Here is a 23282-nt window from a genome sequence, read left to right on the forward strand (position 1 = left end):
AGCTTTTCCGTCGCATTTCCTCGCTAAGGATAGCACCGACAACATCATCAAACTTTAAAGTACTAGATCCAGAAATGGAGTTACTAATGGCCATTACCAAACCATTCCAACTTTCTGGTAATGAGCACAAGAATAACAGAGCTCTAACTTCATCATCAAAGTTTACCCCTACAGAACTTAACTGACTTGTAACTGTATTAAAATCATTTAAATGGTTTGCAACAGATCCACCTTCCGACATATTCATATTAAATAACCGTTTCATAAGAAATACCTTGTTTGAGGCTGAGGGTTTTTCATATAGTTTCGACAACGCCTGCATCAAACCCTCTGTCGTGGTTTCCTTCGAAATGTTGAAGGCGGTTGACGCAGCAAGGCACAACCGTATTGTTCTGAGTGTCTTTCTATCGAGAAGGTTCCATTCTTCGTCTTTCATACCCGTCGGCATCTTTGTTTTTCCGCCCAATGGTAGGTTTAGATCTTTCTGATACAGATAATCTTCCATCTGCATCTTCCACAGCGAGAAGTTTTGGCCATTAAATTTCTCTAACCTAAACTTACCATCTTCCACAATTGCTCCCACTCGAACCAGGAACCCTTCTTTCCTGCAAGTTTATCAGCCAAATAGACCTTCGGCTCTAATACCAGTTGTTAGAAAATTATATATTACGGAACAATGGAACACATAAAATATTGCAGAAATATAAACACAGAAAACACACAAAACAAGAGAGACATAGATATACGTGGTTCACCCAGTTTGGGCTACGTCCACCCCGAACAGCCAGTCCTTCCTTTCTATTATCCAGCAAAATGAAGAGACACAACCTACAGCAAATCCGCTGTAATATCCTCTGTTTTCTCTCACAGTCTCACCTCTCTGTTTCTCGCTCACACTGAATACACATCTATCACACAGCCTCAAATACAATACCCTCATACAAAGAGAGGGGTTGCCTTCTATGGCAAAAAAACTCTAAACAAACATAAGTTCTACCATCAGATCATCCGCCTAATGAACGGCCCATATTGACTAGAAATTACTATACTTTTACAAGGAAATTTTACATTTATTTTTGGCTTCGGGGGCGCTACCCCCGAGCCCCCGTCGAGGGACCGCTGGCCCCCAGACCCCCCAGCCGGGGGGGATGGGCCCCCCGGACCCCGCGGGGGGGGGGACAAGTCCCCCCCGCGTGGAGGGGTGTACAAAACATCCTGGGGTATACATCCGGCTGAAACAAAGACCTCTGAACAATCTGCTCCACACACAACAAAATCAAATGTCATCTCCCTAAAAATCGAAACACATGAAGTAACAAGGATGATGGAAGAAATGAAGAAGCAACTAGTTATGAAAGATGAAGATTGTGAAAAGTTTAAAGAAGAAATTGTCTTTCTTAAAAAGGAAGTTGACTTGCTGAATAAAAACTTGAAAAGCTCTCAAACCCTAGATGACATCTTAAGTCATCAAAGATCTCCCCTTGATAAATCAGGTCTTGGTTATGCATCCTCAAGCAATAATGATAATGCTTCAAACAACAAGGATGCAAGGAAGCCTGGAAGAAATGCTGATGCTCCCAGCAAAGGCAAGAGTCAAGTTGACATTGGAAGAAATACTACTCCAAGAAGAAATGCAGATAGTGTCAAGGATGCAAGAAGCAATGTTTACAATCAAAGGATCCCAAGGCAAAAAGACTTCAGAAATACACCAAGGAAACCTTCTTCTCCTAGGTACCAAAGTATATTTCTTGGTTATTGCTACTCTTGTACAAACTTTGGGCACATGGCAAAAGATTGTAGGGCATATCAGAAAGATAAATATAATGGTCCCCGCCAATCTCCGAGAAGCAATTTTGCAAGAAGTCATGAATTCTTATTCATGAACAACATAGAGTGCTTCAAGTGTCATAACATTGGACATATGGCACGTAATTGTAACTTGACTTGGGAACCTACTCAAGCTATAACTATGCCAGAAAAGAAAGTTACACAAATATGGAGAAGGAAGCAAATACAATCCGAAAATTTCTTGAACTCTCTAGCCAACAACACATGTTGTTGACCTGATCCTTGATAATATAAGTATTTGATGGGGAGACTCTATCAGAAAGAACACCATGCTTACAGTTAGGGGGAGGTTATGATGATTAAGCATTCTTGCAAAAGCTAGTCATGGATGGATCCTATGAGAACTTTGATGAGTCACACTTCAACAATCATTCGTTGATAGATCATCTCTCGGGAGTAGCTCCATTGAAGAACATGATATCTTATCTATCTGATGAATTGTTGTTAAGATATCTTCCACTTGATCAACTAAGCAGGTAATCTTTCATGAGCCAGAGGAGGTTGTGTAGGCAAGAGAAGTTGGTTCACCACATGAAGAAATACAAACATATCATGGACCACATTGCCAAAAAGAAGAGCACCATGATAGGGGGAGTAATGTACCTATGAAGAACTACTATTCATGAAGAAAAGAAGCAACTCGACAAGGGGAGTTCTTGGACACCCCGTTTGCCATTGATGTCAAAGGGGGAGAGAATATTTGAAATGGAAAGAATATTGCCATCAATGACAAAGGTAAGATTGTTAATCTAGGTTGTCATTGATGTCAATACGACAGTAGCTCGGATGAAAAATATTCTTGATATGTTACAATGCCATTGATGAAGATGCCAAGTCACTAATGAAGAAGTGCCAAGTGTACCTTGATGATCTAGGAGCTCTTGATGACCTATGTGATGAATGTCCTTACCTTTGATGATCTTGATGATCTTATGAAGCCATAACCTTAGATGTCCTTGCCTCCAATGATCTTGATAATGGAAGACTATACGATGATGATGAAAAATTACATGCTGCTTATAATTGATGACACATCACTATCTTGGGGACATGATGACATTTATGAGCCTAGGAGCCTTGATGAAGAAACCAAACAAAAGTAAGCTCATCCATGAGAAGCCCATCCATGAAAAATGTTGATGTCCTATGTTTCTACACTAAATAACGACTAGTCACATTAAAAATTATTTTTCACCTCCTTAGTGGCAGAATCTCAGCATGAGACCTTCACCATCTTGAAGAGAATAATTTTGCCTTTCCAATGAGCTATTACACAGCCAGAAATTCCAAGCGGTTTGAAAGTTATGAATTCTTTAAGTTAAATTATTAAATCTGGACATGGAGCCGACCTGAGCAACCTACACAAGTCGGGCTCCAAACAAGGACGTGTCCTTTCATTTTGCTGTGTGAAAACCATTATTTATTAGGGATTTGAGCTCATTCTTTAGCCATTATTTTTGGGTCTGAAGTTCATAATTCAGTGGTAGACAGTAGGGAGGACAACGAGGAGTATTCTTGAAGACAAGGACAACGAAATACTTGTTTGGGTAATTCTGTGAATGTAATTACAGTGACGTTGGTGCAGTCCTATTAAAAGTGACATTGGTGCAACGATTAAAGGGACCAGTCCTATTGAAAGTAGCTCGAATTACAGCTCAGGCATAAGGGCACAACTTACTATAAGAAGGCACAGTTAGAAGGCCTGTTTACTACAAATAGGCTTATTGCAAGTATTATAGTAAGTGTTTTGGAGCTGTTGTAGGTTGGTGTAGCCGTAGGAAGAAGGCCAAGCTGCTACAACTAGTTGGGAAATGGTTTAAAGGCCTTGAAACAAGGCTGTAGGGTCTTCTAGGAGCAGTGAGTAGAAACAACATCATCTAGGAGCAAGGCTGCAACTGTGGAAGGACTAGTTGGGTAGGTTTATAAGGGTTGTAACAATGGGTAAATAGCCCTAACCAACAACAACAATTACAGCAATAAAAAATACCTACAAGCCTACCTTATGAGCAGATCTATTCAGATTTGCAGTAGACTTAATTGAGCTATTGTGAAGCAGATGTGTTGACACTTTTGAGCATATTTTTGAGGGGATTCTTAGAGCAGCTTATTGAAGAATTGATGTGCATACTTGAGAGCATCCTTTGAGCATTGGAGCAGTTATTAAATTTTTTGTAGTCCTCTTGAAGAAGCCTTTGAAGAATTGATTAAAGGCCTTGTGGAGTCACATTGAAGATCTAAGATTGTGGAGAGTTCTTGGGGCAGCCTATGGAAAACCTTCTTGAAGCATAGCTTGAAGATTTGTAAAAGCAATTTGACTATTTGAGAATATTTTGAAGTAGTGAAGACACCTTGTAGTAGCTGATCTTGAAATCATTCTTGGAGACATTGTTGACCTAGTAATCTATGACAGAAGTCATCATGAGGTGACATTGAAGATCTTGTTTGGGTACCATGAAGAGATGTGGGACACCTTTATGTGAAGACAAGGTTGTCATTTATGAAGTAATTTTGGGAAGACATTGCTGAAGATTGACAAGGCTCGTTGAAGAAGACATAGGGAGCCGTGAAGTATAACCAAATACCTCTTGGTGAAGTAAAGTAAGGGTTGGAGTCCAAGAGGTTGGAGCCTCAAAATCACAAGATTGGTGCCTTAGAGGATAGGGTTGGGGCCCTAGAGGGTCGGACTCCTAAAGAAACTAGGTCGGAGCCTAAACCAAATATAGGGTTGGAGCCCTTGAGGTTGGTGCCTCAAAAGTCACAAGGTTGGAGCCTTGGAAGTCCAAGTAGGTGCTTGGCACATCCCAAGTTGGAGCCTAGGTGTCTTCATCAAGGGTTCGAACCCTACCCATATTGTACTTGATTCTTTATAAATATTATATTAATAAAAGCATTTACTTCTAATGTTCATTTTTGTGTTCTAAATATAAGTGATCTAACTGGTAAAAGTAACAATTGAAAAGAAATATTGATTCACCCCCCTCTCAGTATTTCCAACAATTGGGATCAAAGCCAGTACCTTCACTCAAAGCCTAACAGCTTGAAGTTTGATCATTAGAACACAAATGGCGAAGCCAAGGAAGAAAGTCTCCAATCCTCCTAAAGATGTGTCTCCCTCAACCACTGAAATTGAAGTCAATCAATTTGTGAAGGCTCCATTGTTCAATGGAAACTTTGATATATGGGAGGAAAGAATGAGTAATTTCTTAAAGACTCAAGGCATTGAAGTATGGAAATCAATGATCGTTGATAGCATGATGGATGGAGAATCCAAGGAACATAATATAAGAGCGATGAAAGCAATCTTGAATGGTCTACCTGATTCTATGAAGGCTAATTTTGAAAAATGTTTGTCAGCGAAAGGTATATGGGATAAAATTCTCGATCTTCACTCAAAAGGAGCGTTGACAATGATCTCTAGTCAAGAAAATGATGGAAAACAAGAAGGAAATCCAAAGCCCATCAAGGAAGCTAAAGATAAGAGTGATGTCATCAAGGCTAAAGAAGACCTAGAAGACAAAGAGAATGAAAAAGATTTTGAAGAAGATCTCCTCACTAAACTTATGGCTACCATGGAAGAGATTATCAATTTGAAAAAGGAAAATGAGGAACTTAAGAAGAAAGCACTAGCTGGTGATCAAGACCAAACAAGGAAGGAAGATGACAGTGTCAAGCTTCAAGTACAAGAAAGAGATGAAGAGCTCGCCAAGCTTAAGGAGGAATTTCATCAAAACAAAAAAAAGCATCATGAAGAAGTCATATCCATGAAAAATCAATTGGATAAGGCAAAGAAACGAGAATATACCTTGTCAAGTCACCTTGAACAAATGCACAAGAGCTTGAACAAACTTGAAGAAGAGATTGGTCAGTACAAGGTAGAGGTATCCTCTCTCAAATCTCAATTAGAAGAAGCAAGAAAGTTAGCACAAGGAGCTAAGAAGACAATGGAAACATTGGTAACCATAGAAGGGCAGGTTGATGAAGCAGAAAAGGAGAGAAACACTATGATATGCCAACTAAAAGAAAAGGATGAAGAGATTTTCCTACTAAAATCAAATGTCATATTTCTAAAAATCAAAACACATGAAGTAACAAGGATGATGGAAGAAATGAATAAGCAACTAGTTATGAAAGATGAAGATTGTGAAAAGTTGAAAGAAGAAATTGTCTTTCTTAAAAAGGAAGTTGACTTGCTAAATAAGAACTTGAAAAGCTCTCAAACCCTAGATGACATCTTAAGTCATCAAAGGTTTCCCCTTGATAAATTAGGTCTTGGTTATGCATCCTCAAGCAAGAACGATAATGCTTCAAACAACAAGGATGCGAGGAAGCCTGGAAGAAATGTTGATGCTCCCAGTGAAGGCAAGAGTTAAGTTGACATTGGAAGAAATTCTACTCCAAGAAGAAATGTAGATCGTGTCAATCATGCAAGAAGCAATGTTTATCATCAAAGGATCCTAAGGCAAAAAGACTTCAAAAGTACATCAAGGAAACCTTCTCCCAGGTACGAAAGTATATTTGTTGGTTATTGCTACTCTTGTACAAACTTTGGGCACATGGAAAAAGATTGTAGGGCATATCACAAAGATAAATATAATGGTCCCCGCCAATCTCCGAGAAGCAATTTTGCAAGAAGTCATGAATTCTTATTCATGAACAACATAGAGTGCTTCAAGTGTCATAACATTGGACATATGGCACATAATTGTAACTTGACTTGGGCACCTACTCAAGCTAGAACTATGCCAGAAAAGAAAGTTACACAAATATGGAGAAGGAAGCAAATACAATCCGAAAATTTCTTGAACTCTCTAGCCAACAACACGTGTTGTTGACCTGATCCTTGATAATCTAAGTATTTGATGGGGAGACTCTGTCAGAAATAAGACCATGCTTATAGTAAGGGGGAGGTTATGATGATTAAGCATTCTTACAGAAGCTATTCATGGATGGATCCTATGAGAACTTTGATGAGTCACACTTGAACAATCATTTGTTGATAGATCATCTCTTCGGAGTAGCTCCATTGAAGAACATGATCTCTTATCTATCTGATGAATTATTGTTAAGAAATCTTCCACTTGATCAACTAAGCAGGTAATCTTTCCTGAGCGAGAGGAGGTTGTGTAGGTAGGAGAAGTTGGTTCACCACATGAAGAAATACAAACATATCATGGACCACATTGCCAAAAAGAAGAGCACCATGATAGGGGGAGTAACGCACTTATGAAGAACTACTATTCATGAAGAAAAGAAGCAGCTCGACAGGGGGAGTTCTTGGACACCCCGTTTGCCATTTATGTCAAAGGGGGAGAGAATATTTGAAAGGGCAAGAATATTGTCATCAATGACAAAGGGGGAGATTGTTAATCTAGGTTGTCATTGATATCAATACGACAGTAGTCGGGATGGAAAATATTCTTGAGATGCTACAATGTCATTGATGAAGATGCCAAGTCACTAATGAAGAAGTGCCAGTGTACCTTGTGTTGGAAATAATACTGAGAGGGGGGGGGGGGAGGGGTGAATCAATTTTGGCAATTTAACAGTTTTTCATTTCCATATATGCTACTTCTGTTAATTCAACCTGCGTATATGCGCAAGTATGTTTAGAGAAAACCACGTATATCTTGCAGACTTCTAATTTAGTTAGCTGATCAAGGGGGGGGGGTGTGAATCAGTATTAGCAATTTAACAATTTTTCATTTCCATATATGCTACTTCTGTTAATTCAACCTGTGTATATATGCAATTGTGTTTAGAGAAAACCACGTATATCTTGTAGACTTCTAATTTAGTTAGAGGATCTTAATTTGTGTATCAGAACCATAAAACAATAATCAAGTGCAATAAACAGTGTAGGCAATCACACACATGAACACAAGATATAAGGTGGAAACCCAATGTGGGTGAAAACCACCTGCTACAATTTGTCTCTATCTTCTTTTAATAAAAAACTTCTTTTTACAATATTTTTGTACTGGTGCAGTGTTATACCAGTACACAGGCTTCTACCTACAGAAGGCTACAACCTTCTCTCGTTCTCCTGCTTCTCCTAAAAATGAGCTACAACCCCCTTAGCTCTTGTACTAGTACGTAGGTGCTGACCTACAGAAAGCTACAACCTTCTCTTTTCTTCCAGGGACCACATTTCATAAATTTTCAGACTGGATCCGTCAATAACATCAAACAAACATCAAATATATCTGCATCAACCAATCTCCTTTGCACTAACCAAAAATGAATCAAACAATCACTTCTCTGAATGTTGTAACCAGAATACAGTAACAGTAACCAAAAACCAATCCTGAACCCAGAACACTGCAACAATAAACAGAAGTAGCTAAAACATATTTTATGAGACGTACGCTACTTCAATATGTAGAACCTGCGTGCATACGCTGCTATATTAAGGCAAACCTGCGTATACATTGTTTTGAATTACCTAACCAGCGTGTATACACGCCTTTGCTATGCTAAACCTGCGTACAGATCTGTAAAAGATAATTTACCCCTTTCAACTATTCAGGAATCAGTTATACCCAAATCATCAGATTTACAGATCACGACATGCGCCAAATATAAAAGATCAAAATCACACAAAGATATTTCTCTTCAAGCCTTAAGATCTTGACCCATCAATAGAACTTATCCTTCTTTTAGCGCTCAGGTTCCTCCTTGATTCAGATCCAGCTATGCACCATAACCCAATGACTAGTGTTCTAAATCTTCTTCTTCATAAGATATTTAATACTTGAGTGTCTTTGCCTAATGATCTCCTCCTCCTTTTATAGTCTTAGGCCTTACTCAATACCATGGTCCAAAACCACTTAGAAGCAATACCTTGGACCAAATACCTGGGGTCAACACTTCGGTCAAGATACCTTGAATCAATACCACGGGTCAAAATACCAGGGACTAAATACCATGGACCAAAAACAAGTTTTCCCACATGTATGCACTTTTCCTTGCGTGAAAGTGCATGCATACACATACGCGCCTTTGGATCGACGATCCTGCGTGTATACGCGGCTTGGTTAAGTGGAACCTACGTATATCTCTTTTTCCTTCATTTTGAGAGACTGAACTGTGATCTGTCATCTGAGTAAGTTGCCATCAAGGACAACACCTATGTCATAGTGCCAAACCTGTGTCATAATGCCAACAATCTCCCCCTTTGGACTTGATGGCAACCCGAAGTCACTCTCCCCCTTTGTCATCAAGGGCAAAGGGTTATGCTCCCCCTGAGTACATGTTGAAATCTCTTATCTGTTGAAGAGTGTTGTCCATGCTCCCCCTGACTGTAAGCAAGCTCTGCAAAAGGATGTTCTACAAGAAGAACATGACTCTATACATCATAAAAGGCCCTCCTATCACTAGAAACTCATACATACATCCATCTCCCAACTAAATGGGGATATACCATAATTGACTCATTCACCCAACCAAGTGGGGATATACCAAAAATTTATACGTGATAAAACAAAAATATTCCATCATCCATCCCAAGCATAGTGGGGAATCAAAATAGGTCGTTACATGACCTTGATAATAAAGGAAATACATGACATAGAGACCAAATATCTAAGACAAGACTATGATAGTCATCAACAACTATCATCAGCAGCATTTGTCAATCACCATCCGGACCATCAACCATGATCTCCCTCTGCACCTGTTCCAGTTGAATCAAAAACAACTGTGAAGTTGTACCAAGATTTGCTAAGATAATGCCAACAATTGCATTATTAGAAGTCCCCCTGAACCTGTGCCAGATGGTCTCTGTCAGACCCATATCAAACTCTTTTCATCCTGAGTCTGGCCCACTATTTTTTCTTCAAACTAACATATACGCGACTGTATCCACAGAAACCAGTGTATGTACGCGTATGCTCTTTATGAAACTTGCGTATAACCACTTTTCTCTGAAACAGATAAGTGTCAACAGTAAGATGATGCATCAACTACTCCCAGCTTCTATCTGAGGTATTCAAATGTCTCCCTGGGCAGTGGTTTGGTGAATATATCAACAACCTATTCCTTGGAGGGAAGATACTCCAATTTGACCTTTTGTTCAAGCACTTGTTCTCGAAGAAAATGATATTTGATAGGTAAATGCTTGGTCTTGGAATGCATGACAGGATTTTTTGAAATGCTGATTGCACTTGTATTATCACATAGAATGGAGATGGGTGGAGTACAAGTGATTTGAATGTCTTGCAATGTTTGCATCATCCAAAGGAGTTATGTGCAGCAAGATGCAGCAGCCACATATTCTACTTCAGTTGTAGATAATGCAATTGAACTTTGTTTCTTGTTGAACCAAGATACTAATCTGGAACCCATAAAGAATGCACCACCACTAGTGCTTTTTTTGTCATCCACGCTTCCAGCCCAATCTGCATCTGTATATGCATGAAGTGCGAGATCTGTATCTCTGAGATACCATAAGCCATAGTTTTGTGTTCCTTGAAGATATTTGAAAATCCTTTTAACTGCCTGAAGGTGTGCTTCTTTTGGATTTGTCTGGAATCTTCCAACTATTCCCACTGCATGCATGATGTTTGGTTGGGTACCTGTCAGATAGAGCAGACTACCAATCATGGATCTATAGGTTGGTTGATGTACTGCTGCTGATTCATCATTTGTGCTGAGGCTGCATCCTGTTACCATAGGGGTACATACTGGTTTCGAATCTTCCATGCCATATTTCTTCAAAATCTGCTTGAGGTACTTGGTTTGTGATAGAAAGATATCGTCTTTGTTTTGTTGGACTTGTAAACCAAGAAAATATGTGAGCTCACCAAGCAAGGACATTTCAAATTCTTTCTGCATCACCAAGGCAAAGTTTTGACTCATGGCTTCTTCATTGCTACCAAAGATGATATCATCAACATACACAACAAGTATTAGCAATTTATCATTGTCAATTTTTATATATAGATTGCTATCTGTTGATCCTTTTGAAAAACCTTGTTGATGGAGGTATTTGTCCAAACGATAATACCAAGCCCTTGGAGCCTGTTTAAGACCATAGAGAGCCTTTCTGAGTCTGCATACAAGTTTTGGATCATTTCCAAGGATAAATCCATCTGGTTGCTCAATATACACTTCTTCTTCTAAGTCTCCATTTAGAAAGGCAGATTTCACATCCATTTGATATACTTTGAACTTTTGAAAGCTAGAAAGAGTAAGGAACATTCTTATGGCTTCAAGTCAGGCAACTGGTGCAAAAGTTTCTTTAAAGTCTATACCTTCTTGTTGAGCATACCCGTTACAAACAAGTCTGGCCTTGTTTGTAATAACATCTCCATTTTCATTTAGCTTGTTTTTGAATATCCGTTTGGTCCCTATGACATTCTTATCATTTGGTCTAGGAACCAATTCCCAAGTGTTATTCTTTTCAATCTGCTCAAATTCCTCATTTATGGCCTTGACCCAACATTCATCTTTGCATGTTTCACTTATATTTTGTGGTTCAACGGAGGAGAGCAATGCTAGATAGATTGAAGCTTCTGTAATAGTTCTTGTTTGTACACCTACCTCTTTCTGCTCCAAAATTTGAGTCTTTAGATCAAGGATAATTTTAGGGGCAAATGTTCGCCCTTTGGCGAAATTAAGGGGTTTTAAATTTTTAGTGGATAAATATTTTGTATCATAATACATTTTTACAAATCACTTCAAATAGCCCACCTTATTTTAAGGGAGAGAGTAAAAAAGGTAAATTTAGCCCTTGAAATTAGGACTTACAACCTTCCATTCGCCCATTTTCAAGAATAGGTTTTATTTAAGTGAATCCTATGGGCCAAATACCATATTTATAAAAGAGGTATGGTAAATTAATAAAAATATAAATCAATGAGAAGTATGGTAAATAAATAAAACATTTTTTATATTTACTCCATAAGTCATCTTATATACATGTAAGGGTGTAAACAAATAAAAATATAAGTAAAGTGGAGGTATGATAAATAAATAAAACGTCTTTTTATACTTACTTAAAAGGTATGGTAAATAAATAAAAATATAAATAAACTAGACGTATCATAAATAAATAAAACCTCTTTTTATATTTAGTCCATAACCCTCGTTCTATTTATGAAGGCTCAAGAAAGAGGTTTTATTTAAGTGAATCCTATGGGCCAAATACCATATTTGTAAAAGAGGTATGGTAAATTAATAAAAATATAAATAAACGAGAGGTATGGTAAACAAATAAAACATTTTTTTTATATTTACTCCATAAGTCACATTATATTTACGAACACTCAAAAAATGGGTTATATTTAGGTGAAACTATGGCCAAAATACTATGGGACAAATACCATGGACTATATTGTTATTAATACCATGCAAAAAACCATTATTAACCCTAATATTAGAATTAATAAAAATAAAAATGGCACATGGTATTGACCCATGGTATTTACCAAAATGGCACATGGTATTGACCCATGGTATTCACCTGGAATGTAGCCTATTTAAATGGGGGAATTAAACCAGCATGTAGCATATGCTAAGATTCACTAGGACTTTACAAAGTTTTATTATTTAGTGAAAGACTCGCCAAGATCTTACAAGATTTTATAATTGAGTAAAATATTCGTCATGCCTGGTGAGAGATTCGCCAAAAAATTATATATACATATTATATTATTGATAAAATCGCCTTCCATTTTTCCTATATACCATGGAGATTCGCGCATTTATTATATTTATAAATTTAGGGGGGGTTCTTAAAATTTTCCCTGCTCTGGATGGTTCTTCTGGACATACCTGGATGGAGTCTTTTCTTCTACCCTTATATGTTCTTCTGGCGCCTCATAAGTTTCTTCTTCAGCATTAGTCTGATTTGATGTTGAAGGATAGTCCTCATCATCTTTAAAATCTCCAGTTTTTATCTGCTTTGGATTGTTGCCTGCTTCATCAACCACCACATCAATACTTTCAACAATTTTTCCAAGTCTTTAATTGTAACACTTATATCCTTTACTTCGGGAAGAGTAACCAAGGAGAATGCATTCATCTACTCTAGGTTCAAACTTTCCAAGCTTTTCATAAGTCCTTTTGATGTAACATTTGCTTCCAAAAACTTTGAAGTATTTTACATTAGGAGTCTTACCATACCAAAGTTCATGAGGTGTTTGAGTGTTGTTTACCCGGACGTTTGTTTTGTTGAGAATAGTAACGGCAGCAAATGCAGCTTCACCCCAGAAGGTTGCAAGAGTTCCAGACTCATCAAGCATAGCACGAGCCATTTGTTGAACCGTTTTGTTCATCCTTTCTACAACTCCATTTTGCTGAGGAGTCCTTGTAGTAGAGAATTTCCTTCTTATTCCATGTTCTTCACAAGAGTTGAAAAAATCATCTGAGGTAAATTCCTCTCCTCGATTAGACCTGAGGCATTTGATTTTGCGATTTGATTCATTTTCAACCAAGGCTTTGAAAGCTTTGAACTTTTCAAAAGCTTCGTCTTTATGCTTCAGAGGTCCTATCCAACACATCCTGGAAAAGTCGTCAATGAACAATATAAAGTATTCTTCTCCACGAGGTGAGTTTTTCCTTGATGGACCACATAAATCAGTATGGACAAGTTCAAGTGGCTTACTAGCTGATCCTTCCTTCTCAGGGAAATGTGTTCTGGTTTGCTTACCAAACTGGCATGATTTGCATATTGTATTCCCTGGAATTCTGACGTCAAGAAGATCACGAACAACCTGATATTTGCATGCTTTCCTTATCTGAGGGAAGCTTAGATGCCCCAATCTTCTGTGCCATAGCCAGTGTTCATCATTTTTGCCTAGATAGCATTGTTGTTGTCTTCCCCTGGGTATGTATAAATTATTTGGAGTTCTTATGCCTTTGATCACTGTTTCTCCTGTATCAAGCTCACGAACAATACATCCTTTTGATCGAAATATTACCCCATTTCCTTAATCACACATTTGACTAACACTCAATAGATTATGCTTTAAGCCATCAACATACATAACATTTCTAGCTTTGACATTTTCTTTTAAAAGAACAGAGTCTTTACCTTTTATGAGTGCAGGGGTGTCATTTCCAAATGAGACCTTCCTTTCCTTTTCTAAGTCACTATATGACTGAAGTTTTTCTTAATCGCCTGTCATATGTTTCGAGCATCCACTGTCAATGTACCACTTATTTTCCTGTCCTTCCGCATATAAGGCTACACCACACCTTTCTGGTTGCGGTTCTTTATTTCTCCATGTTTTGGGACCCAATGAAGCTTGCTCATTCTGAGATGTTTGTCGAAACTTACTCCTGCATTCAAAATCTTCATGACCGAAGTTGTTACAAATAGAGCATTCTATTTCATTTTCAAGAGCAGAAAAGTTATTTTAGGTCCTCTTCATGATCCCAGTCACACTCCTTTGATTTCGTTCTTCTCCAGTCATGATGGTCTTGTAGGCAACACATTGAGCAGTTTTGTGTCCAAAGTTATGACATGGGAAACATTGGCCATTAAAGAAATTCTCGCAATTATCAAATCTACCAACCAGGCGATTGTAGTTTTCATTGACATTCATTCTTGAGGCAAATTGAGAATGATTTACCTGCGGTTGGTTGTAGCTTCTGTTCATCCTTGAAGTAGATTGACCCCGATTTACCTGGTGATCTGCTTTATGTCTTTGCTAATAATTGTCAACCTGTTCACTTCTTCTTGCTGCATCAAGATAACTTTTGGAGGTGGATGGCTTTTGTGCTTGAGATGCTTCTTTAGTATATCCAAGACCTATCTTGATTAGAGCAGAACGCTGCACTTTGATAATCTCATCTAAAGTTTCAGATCCTTTAGCAAATTTAAGATTAATAGCTTTTGTTTTCTCAATATCTTTTTTAAGTCCCACAATTTCACATTCTAACTTTTCATTGTGTTTTTCCCTTTCAGCAAGTTGGAATGTCAGAGTATCTATAATCATACTCTTTTCTTCTAAACAAATTTTAAGTTTAGAAATTTCTTCATAGAAACCATCTTCATCTATAGCATCCAAGAAATCATCATCTTCAAAAGCCATTAAAAGTCTATAATCATTACCATGTTCATCTTCATCAGTATTTGAAAATCCATCGTTGTCTTCATGTGTATAATAGCTCTTCTTACTTACGTTATGTTTTATGTTCCATTTAACTGGTTCCTTACCTTTATCAAGCTTATCTTTATGAGGACATTTGGATGCATAGTGACCGACTCTTCCACAAGCAAAGCATTTGAAAGGTAGCTTACCTCTGAATCTTCCAGAACCCCGTTAAAGGTTCTTGACAAAGTTTGATTCTTCTTCTCCTTCTGACATATGTCCTGACTCATTGTATTCTCCTTTTCTTGAAGCTTTGAATGCGACTTCTCTCATGTCTGATGGACCCCCTTTTCTCATTTCGAAAGCAGTTAGGATTTCATGCAGTTGTGACATAGTAATATTCTGAAGATCCTGCTTTTCTTCTAGGACAGAATCTTTTGATTCAAATTTAGAAGACAAAGATCTTAGAACCTTTTCAACTAAAGTAACTTCTTTTATCTCTTCACCCAAGTTTTCATGCGATTAACAATCTCATCTATACGTAAGAAATAATTAGCCACACTTTCATCATTGTGCATTCTGAGAGTTTCATATTGAATTCTGAGAGATTGTAGTTTTGCACGTTTTACCTTATCGTCTCCTTCATAGCTTAGAATGATCTTGTCCCATATTTCTTTGGCGGTTTTGAGCTGCATAACCTTGACGAATTCTGATTGTGATAGACTCCCCAATAGAGTATTGACAGCCTTTACATTTGTTTCATACTGCTTTTTACCAGCCGTATCTGTAGGAGTTGCTGATGGAAATGTGTATCCTCCTTCCACGATATCCCAAACTTCTGTACCAAGAGATTGAAGATAGGTTATGGTTCTTACCTTCCAATAGACGAAGTTGCTCCCATCAAAGATTGGTGGCCTGATGGATGCCTCCTTTTCGTAGTTGCTCATGATGATAGATCTTCCTTCAAGTGATCAAGCTTCTTCTGAAGGACCTGCTTCGGTACCAATTGTTGGAAATAATACTGAGGGGGGGGGGTGGTGAATCAGTATTAGCAATTTAACAATTTTTCATTTTCATATACGCTACTTCTGTTAATTCAACTTGTGTATATACGTAACTGTGTTTAGAGAAAACCGCGTATATCTTGCAGACTTCTAATTTAGTTAGTTGATCTTAATCTGTGTATCAGAACTATAAAACAGTAGTCAAGTGCAGTAAACAATATAGGCAATCACACACATGAACACAAGATATAAGGTGGAAACCCAATGTGGGTGGAAACCACCTGCTATAACTTGTCTCTATCTTCTTTTAATAAGAAACTTCTTTTTACAATATTTTTGTACTGGTGCAGTCTTATACCAGTACGCAGGCTTCTACCTGCAGAAGGCTACAACCTTCTCTCATTCTCCAGCTTCTCCTGGAAGGGAGCTACAACCCCTTTATCTCTTGTACTAGTTGATGTATTAGTACGTAGGTGCTGACCTACAGAAGGCTACAACCTTCTCTTTTCTTCCAGGCACCACGTTTCATAGTCTTAGGCCTTACTCAATATCATGGTCCAAAACCACTTAGAAGCAATACCTTGGACCAAATACCTGGGGTCAACACTTCGGTCAAGATACCTTGAATCAATACCACGAGTCAAAATACCATGGACCAAATACCATGGACCAAAAACAAGTTTTCCCACATGTACACGCTTTTTCTTGCGTGAAAGTGTGTGCATACACATACGCGCCTTTGGATCAGCGATCCCGCGTGTATACGTGGCTTGGTTAAGTGGAACACGCGTATATCTCTTTTTCCTTCATTCTGAGAGACTGAACTGTGATCTGTCATCTGAGTGAGTTGCCGTCAAGGACAACGCTTGTGTCATAGTGCCAAACCTATGTCATAATGCCAACACCTTGATGATCTAGGAGCTCTTGATGACCTATGTGATGAATGTCCTTACCTTTGATGACCATGCTGATCTTATGAAGCCATAACCTTAGATGTCCTTATACCTCCAATGATCTTGATAATGGAAGACTACACGATGATGATGAAAAATTACATGCTGCATATAATTGATGACACATCACTATCTTGGGGACATGATGACATTTATGAGCCTAGGAGCCTTGATGAAGAAACCAAATAAAAGTAAGCTCATCCATGAGGAGCCCATCCATGAAAAATGTTGATGTCCGATATTTCTACACTAAATAACGACTAGTCAATTTAAAAATTAATTTTCACCTCCTTAGAGGTAAAATTTCACCATGAGACCTTCACAATCTTGAAGAGCCTAATTTTACCTTTCCAATGAGCTATTACACAACTCGAAATTCCAAGTGTTTTGAAAGTTATGAATTTTTTAAGTTAAATTATTAAATCTGGACATGGAACCTTCCTGAGCAGCCTACACAAGTTGGCCTCCAAACAAGGACGTGTCTTTTCATTTTGTTGTGCGAAAACCACTATTTATTAGGGATTTGAGCTCATTCTTTAGCCATTATTTTTGGGTCTAAAGTTCATAATTCGGCGGTAGGCGGTAGGGAGGACAACGAGGAGTAATCTTGAAGACAACGACATCGAAATACTTGTTTGGGTAATTTTGTGAATGTAATTACAGTGACATTGGTGCAACGATTAAAGGGACCAATCTATTGAAAGTTGCTCGGATTACAACTCAGTCATAAGGGCACAACTTACTATAAGAAGGCACAGTTAGAGGGCCTCTTTGCTACAAATAGGCTTATTGCAAGTATTGTAGTGAGTGTTTTGGAGCTGCTGTAGGTTGGTGCAGCTGTAGGAAGAAGGCCAAGGTGCTACAGCCAGTTGGGAAATGGTTTAAAGGCCTTGAAACAAGGTTGTAGGGTCTTCTAGGAGCAGTGAGTAGAAACAACATCATCTTGGAGCAAGGCTGCAACTGTGGAAGGACTAGTTGGGTAGGTTTAAGTGGGTTGTAACAGTGGGTTACTAGCCCTAACCAGCAACAACAATTACAGCAATAAAAAAGATCTACAAGCCTACCTTATGAGCAGATCTATTCATATTTGTAGCAGACTTAATTGACCTCTTGTGAAGTAGATCTGTTGACACTTTTGAGCATATTTTTGAGGGGATTCTTAGAGCAGCTTATTGAAGAATTGATGTGCATACTTGAGAGCATCCTTTGAACACTGGAGCAGTTATTAAAGGCCTTGTGGAGTTACATTGAAGATCTAAGATTGTGGAGAGTTCTTGGGGCATCCTGTGGAAAACCTTCTTGAAGCATAACTTGAAGATTTGTAAAAGCAATTTGACTATTTGAGAATATTTTGAAGCAGTGAAGACACCTTGTAGTAACGGATCTTAAAAGCATTCTTGGAGACATTGTTGACCTAGTGATGTATGACTAAAGTCATCATGAGGTGACCTTGAAGATCTCGTTTGGGTACCATGAAGAGTTGTGGAGACACCTTCATGTGAAGACAAGGTTGTCATTCATGAAGTAATTTTGAGGAGACATTGCTGAAGATTGACAGGGCTCGTTGAAGAAAACACAGGGAGCCGTGAAGTATAACCAAATACATCTTGACGAAGTAAAGTAAGGGTTGGAGCCCAAGAGGTTGGAGCCTCGAAAAGACAAGGTTGGTCCCTTGGAGGATAGGGTTGAACCCAAGAGGTTGGAGCCTCGAAAAGACAAGGTTGGTGCCTTGGAAGATAAGGTTGGAGCCCTAGAGGGTCGGAATCCTCAAGAAACCAGGTCGAAGCCTGAACCACATATAGGGTTGGAGTCCTTGAGGATGGTGCCTCAAAATTGACAAGGTTGGAGCCTTGGAAGTCCAAGTAGGTGCTTAGCACATACCAGGTTGGAGCCTGGGTGTCTTCATCAAGGGTTGGAACCCTACCCAAATTGTACTTGAATCCTTATAAAGATTATATTAATAAAAGCGTTTACTTCTATTGTTCATTTTTGTGTTCTAAATATAAGTGATCTAACTGGTAAAAGTAATAATTGAAAATAAATATTGATTCATCTCCCTCTCAGCGTTTCCAACAAAATGAATCTGAGCCATTAGATCTTAGGGTTGCCCAAAAGTCATTTAGGGAAACAAAAGGGGGAAAAGAAAAGAGAGATTGCATTCATTCTTCATGAGCAGATTGGAGAAATGAGGCTGAGATCTGGAGAAAAGTTCTAAAGGAAAAATTTGTTGCAGCAAGCTGAAAGTGATTTCTGGGCAAACCTAGGCACGGAAATCAAGGCATAGAATACATCAGAGGGTACAATACGAACATCATTTAATGTTGTGAGTTACACGTCGTTAGAGAAGTTTTTGATTTTTTTTTTGAAAAAAACATACAAGTCATACAATGGTACAGAAATCCGTATAGTCCATACAAAATTTGTAGAGTACAGTATGTAACCGTACAGCACATATTTTCAGCTTCAAGTGAGCATGGAAATTGAGGCAAAGTGGACACGGTTTTCAAGGAGTTTTGCGCTGAAGAGATAAGTTGTATTTTGTTGTTTTGTTTTCTCTACAAATGTATTTTCCGTGAACTTGAAAGATAAATAAATTTGAAGAGCTCTCTAATAGGTTTTCCCAAGAGAAGATTGAAGGGGTTTTGCCTGGGTCTAAGTTGACCAAAAATCCGTGTATTTTTATGTGTGTTGCTGCTCTGTTTATGTTCATATTTGTTTTCAGCGTGTGTTGACAGTGCTATGTGTTTTAATCTGAAAAATTTATTTCCAGAATTCTATATGTTGAATGTATATTTATGGGAAATGATATTTAACTAAATGGGAGTGATAAAGTGAAATTAAAACCAAGTTGGGATTGCAGGAAACTTTTTAGTCATCAAATTTCAACACATTGATCTTCATGTTTTGATTTGATGATTGCTTGATGAAAGTAAGATGAAAGAAGATAATAAGAATGCAAGAATAACATAAGTAATTATCAACATAAGACAATATTTTTGCCTTTTTTATTTTCTAACACAAAGGAATGGCAACCTCTGTTGCCATATATCATCACCCTTGGCTATAGCCGGAATGGAGTAAAGGTATCCACCTCTGCAGTAGAATAAAACATGTCTTTGTGAATTCTATTTTTTTTTAATATATAATTTCCTGCCCTAAAAATTTGGGGTGTGCCCTAGATGTTTTGGGCACCCATTCTCCCATTCCAAAAACTTGTGTCACATAGATGGTGATCATATTTACCATTTTTAGTTAAAAAGTGAATCTAATGAATGAATCCAAACTCAATAAATATGTTCCATATGCAGGTATGTATTAATAATGAGTACATAGCATGACATTTAAGTGACATCTTAAACTCGTGGTACTAGTATGACTGCATAGCATGACATTATCTATAGCTCTGTGTAACACATCCAAACAATGTAAAATCATAGGTAGTTAAAATAAGAAGCCACGTATTCAAATATTTGTACCAAATTATCCGCTAATACAGTTTCAGTGAACTGGCAACTTCTTCCTCACCAAGAGAATATAGATACTTACTAGTTTATATTAGACCTCAAAAATCTCCCCTAGGCGCACTGATTGTGAAAAGATAATTTTTTACTGTCTGTAAGCAGCAAACTTCTAGAATCTGAATCTTTACATTCAGATCAAGAAAGCGATAAAAAGTGGTTGAAGGCAAATTGTCCTCCTAAATATAGGAGCAATTTAACATAGTAAGCCACACGCAAGGGCGATCATCTTTGATCCCAAATGAAACAAAGAAGTCTCTTATACCTGGGAGATTGGCCAAGCAATGAACAATGATGCAGAAGCATTGGTAGCCCTACCAGGAGTACAAGTTGAACCTTCTCAGACATCACTATTATGCGAGACTACACATTCATTGCCAAGGCCTTAAGGAAGTTTGGAAGCATCTCCTCTCCAACAATAACCAGAATTATTTGACAAGATCTTCGTTCCAACTATTCAAAGGCAAATTACATCAAATATAAGAGAGCCCAGCTTGACGAAGGGCGACTATTCCACAAAGAAAAGTAGTCATAATTTGTCAAAATTCATTGTCAACCATGATAAACACCCTTCCTCTAAGCTTGTTGAAGCCTAGTTCAACATTGCAAGAAATGAAGTCTGGAGGGGGCACTCTCCCGCACTCCTTTGTTGAATCAAAAGGACATTGACGTTGCCTGGATGGGGAGCAGGGGGCTTAAGTTCTCAACGCTCATGACTCCCACACACCAAAAACCTAAGGATGCCAACCCAAACATTTAACACCCTGTGGTGGCCTCTGCATGCCTTGTTCCAACAACATTGCTTGATATGCTCCCACTGCCCTACTACTCATTTTTTATGTGTCTGAGCCCTCTTTGCCCAAGCAAGTGTGGATCTACCTAGTGACTGTTTCTTGTCCCCAGTGGCATGCTCATTCTGACACCGTTGCCTGGAGTCAACACTGAAGGATATATAAAAAGGCTTGAAGCAGTGCAAGAAGTTACGAATGGAATCGCACACCACTGCCACCCACTCCAACTCAGAGCTCACCACTGCAAAGATCGCTTGGATTCACTGGCAGTTGAAGTGAATTGAGGAAGGGACATTGCCTTCAAGACATCCGCAGGCAACTCTGTCATTTGAAAGTATGTGAACTGCCCTCCTCAAGAGTTGTTTTCAGCTTCTCAAGTGCACACTGCACCCCCAGCAGAATCTCCAGCAAACAACAGCTCCTCTGCACGAATGGAATCAGTAGCTAGTGCCATTTTATGGACCCTGAATCTCTAAGTTTAAATTTCCTATATTCTGCTGATGTATAATACTTTAGGCCAATACATGTGTCAGTATACCCGCAAAATTTTTGGGAATGATCTCCTAAGGATCACAACAAACTGCTGTAATATTTTTTAAATAATGCTGAATGGGTAAAAGTTGCAGCGCCTTCAAATGCAGATCCTCAATATTTGAGCAATTTAACACTGAGAGTCGATTCTCCTAAACACGAGTGATCTAAAGTCAAAGATCTAAGGAGAACACGTCAGCTACAAAAATGTCGTTCCCAGAAAAGAATTGTTTAAGTCAGGAAGATATTACATCCACATAATTATATTACAACAAATTTCCTTGAAACAACAACCACAAATTCTAATAAGTTACCAAATCAATCTTACACGTGACTTTTTATCTAATAGGATCTAAAACATAACCCATTGCCTGTGGTTAGGTAGATTGGACTGGATCAAATGGTTCAAATCGTTTTTTAAAGTCTTCTGCCATTGATGTTTCATCTTCTTTACTGTATTTACAGTCTCTCCAATCACTTTGGCCTGTTTTTCCTAATAGGCTGGCTAGTACCTGCAACAAGATAAATACTTGTTAAGATTACCAAAGAAGCATTTTCCAACTCCAAAATTTCCTTAGCAAATCACTATAATTCAGGTTAAATACCCATGCAACTTGCACATGATTTTTGTTCAAAGATTTCTATATCAAAACAACACCACCACAGCTCATTGTGATCATCTTACAGAAAAGTTAACTAAGTGTTACTGACTCAAGGAAATATAATAGAAATGCATAAAATTTATGTTACTATTACTAACCTCACGTCCAAATTGTATAGGCATCTTCTCTTCAGGTGCAAGGGAATGTGCTAATATAGTTCCCTCTGGGAGCTCCACAAAGAAATAGCCCATTCCTCCATGTAATACTTTCTTCAATGACATTCTGACATCAATATCATTCTCTCCTGCTACGAAATAGATAATTGTCCAGTTAGCTGCTGAGTTTGCCAAAAAGAACAAGTACACAATATCTAATGCAATGAAATGATTAAACCTCCAAATATAAATGTACTCATGTGATTCAGGAATATTAGTGTTGTAGGAAAATTACACGACTCCAAAATTGAATTGATAACTACAAATAATAACTTCCGTGCCACATTTATTTGCATATGTTCTGCAGATGCCTTTGTTAATGTTACATTATGTTACATAAGGACCTTGACAGAGGTTTGCATATTTTTAAGGATGAAAATTTATATGCTTTGATACAACTCCTCAGAACACGGATGCTAAAAGAAAGAACAAAAAAATAAGAGTCTGAAAGAAGCCTTCAAAATGAATGAACAAAGTTTTACAGCTGAAAAGTTCCTTTGGTATTAATGAACTAAATGCTACAGACATCAACACTTGAGCTAAGTTACCAGATCCGGCAGGCCTTTGTCCAAGATCTGCGTATCCATGTATCCGATCCGCAGCCGGCTTGAACCGGCTGAGAAACGGCTATGTAGCAAATTGGGCTTTTTGGGAAACGGATCCCGTCTTACATAAACAGATCCCGCCTTTCAGAAACGGATCCCTTCAATGTACAGACAGATTTCAAATAAATTCAATCTGGTTTTCTAAATAGGTTTCTTCTTGTGTTTTTAATTAGATCAA

The 23282-nt window shown here is 38.1% G+C and overlaps 1 protein-coding gene across 2 annotated transcripts in view; it reads right to left on the reverse strand.

Moving 5' to 3' along the window:
* Positions 1-21352: 21352 nt before the first annotated feature.
* LOC149198665 (zinc finger CCCH domain-containing protein 64-like) overlaps positions 21353-23282 on the reverse strand; it is a 215252-nt gene continuing 213322 nt past the window's right edge. Inside the window, exons 9-10 of one of the 2 annotated variants that reach the window (XM_089402109.1) lie at positions 22443-22588; positions 21353-22194 (exon numbers count right to left, since the gene is read on the reverse strand). In XM_089402109.1, coding sequence (XP_089258235.1) covers positions 22060-22194; positions 22443-22588 — 281 coding nt within the window. In that variant the 3' untranslated portion in view covers positions 21353-22059. Of the gene's footprint in view, positions 22195-22442; positions 22592-23282 lie in introns of both variants that reach the window. The other variant, XM_089402108.1, reaches the window with a different exon arrangement.

This window comes from Pinus tabuliformis, chromosome 2_1 (genome assembly GCF_031772625.1).
Source record: "Pinus tabuliformis cultivar Carrire ecotype Pingquan chromosome 2_1, CPIR1, whole genome shotgun sequence".
NCBI classification, from domain to species: Eukaryota; Viridiplantae; Streptophyta; class Pinopsida; order Pinales; family Pinaceae; genus Pinus; species Pinus tabuliformis.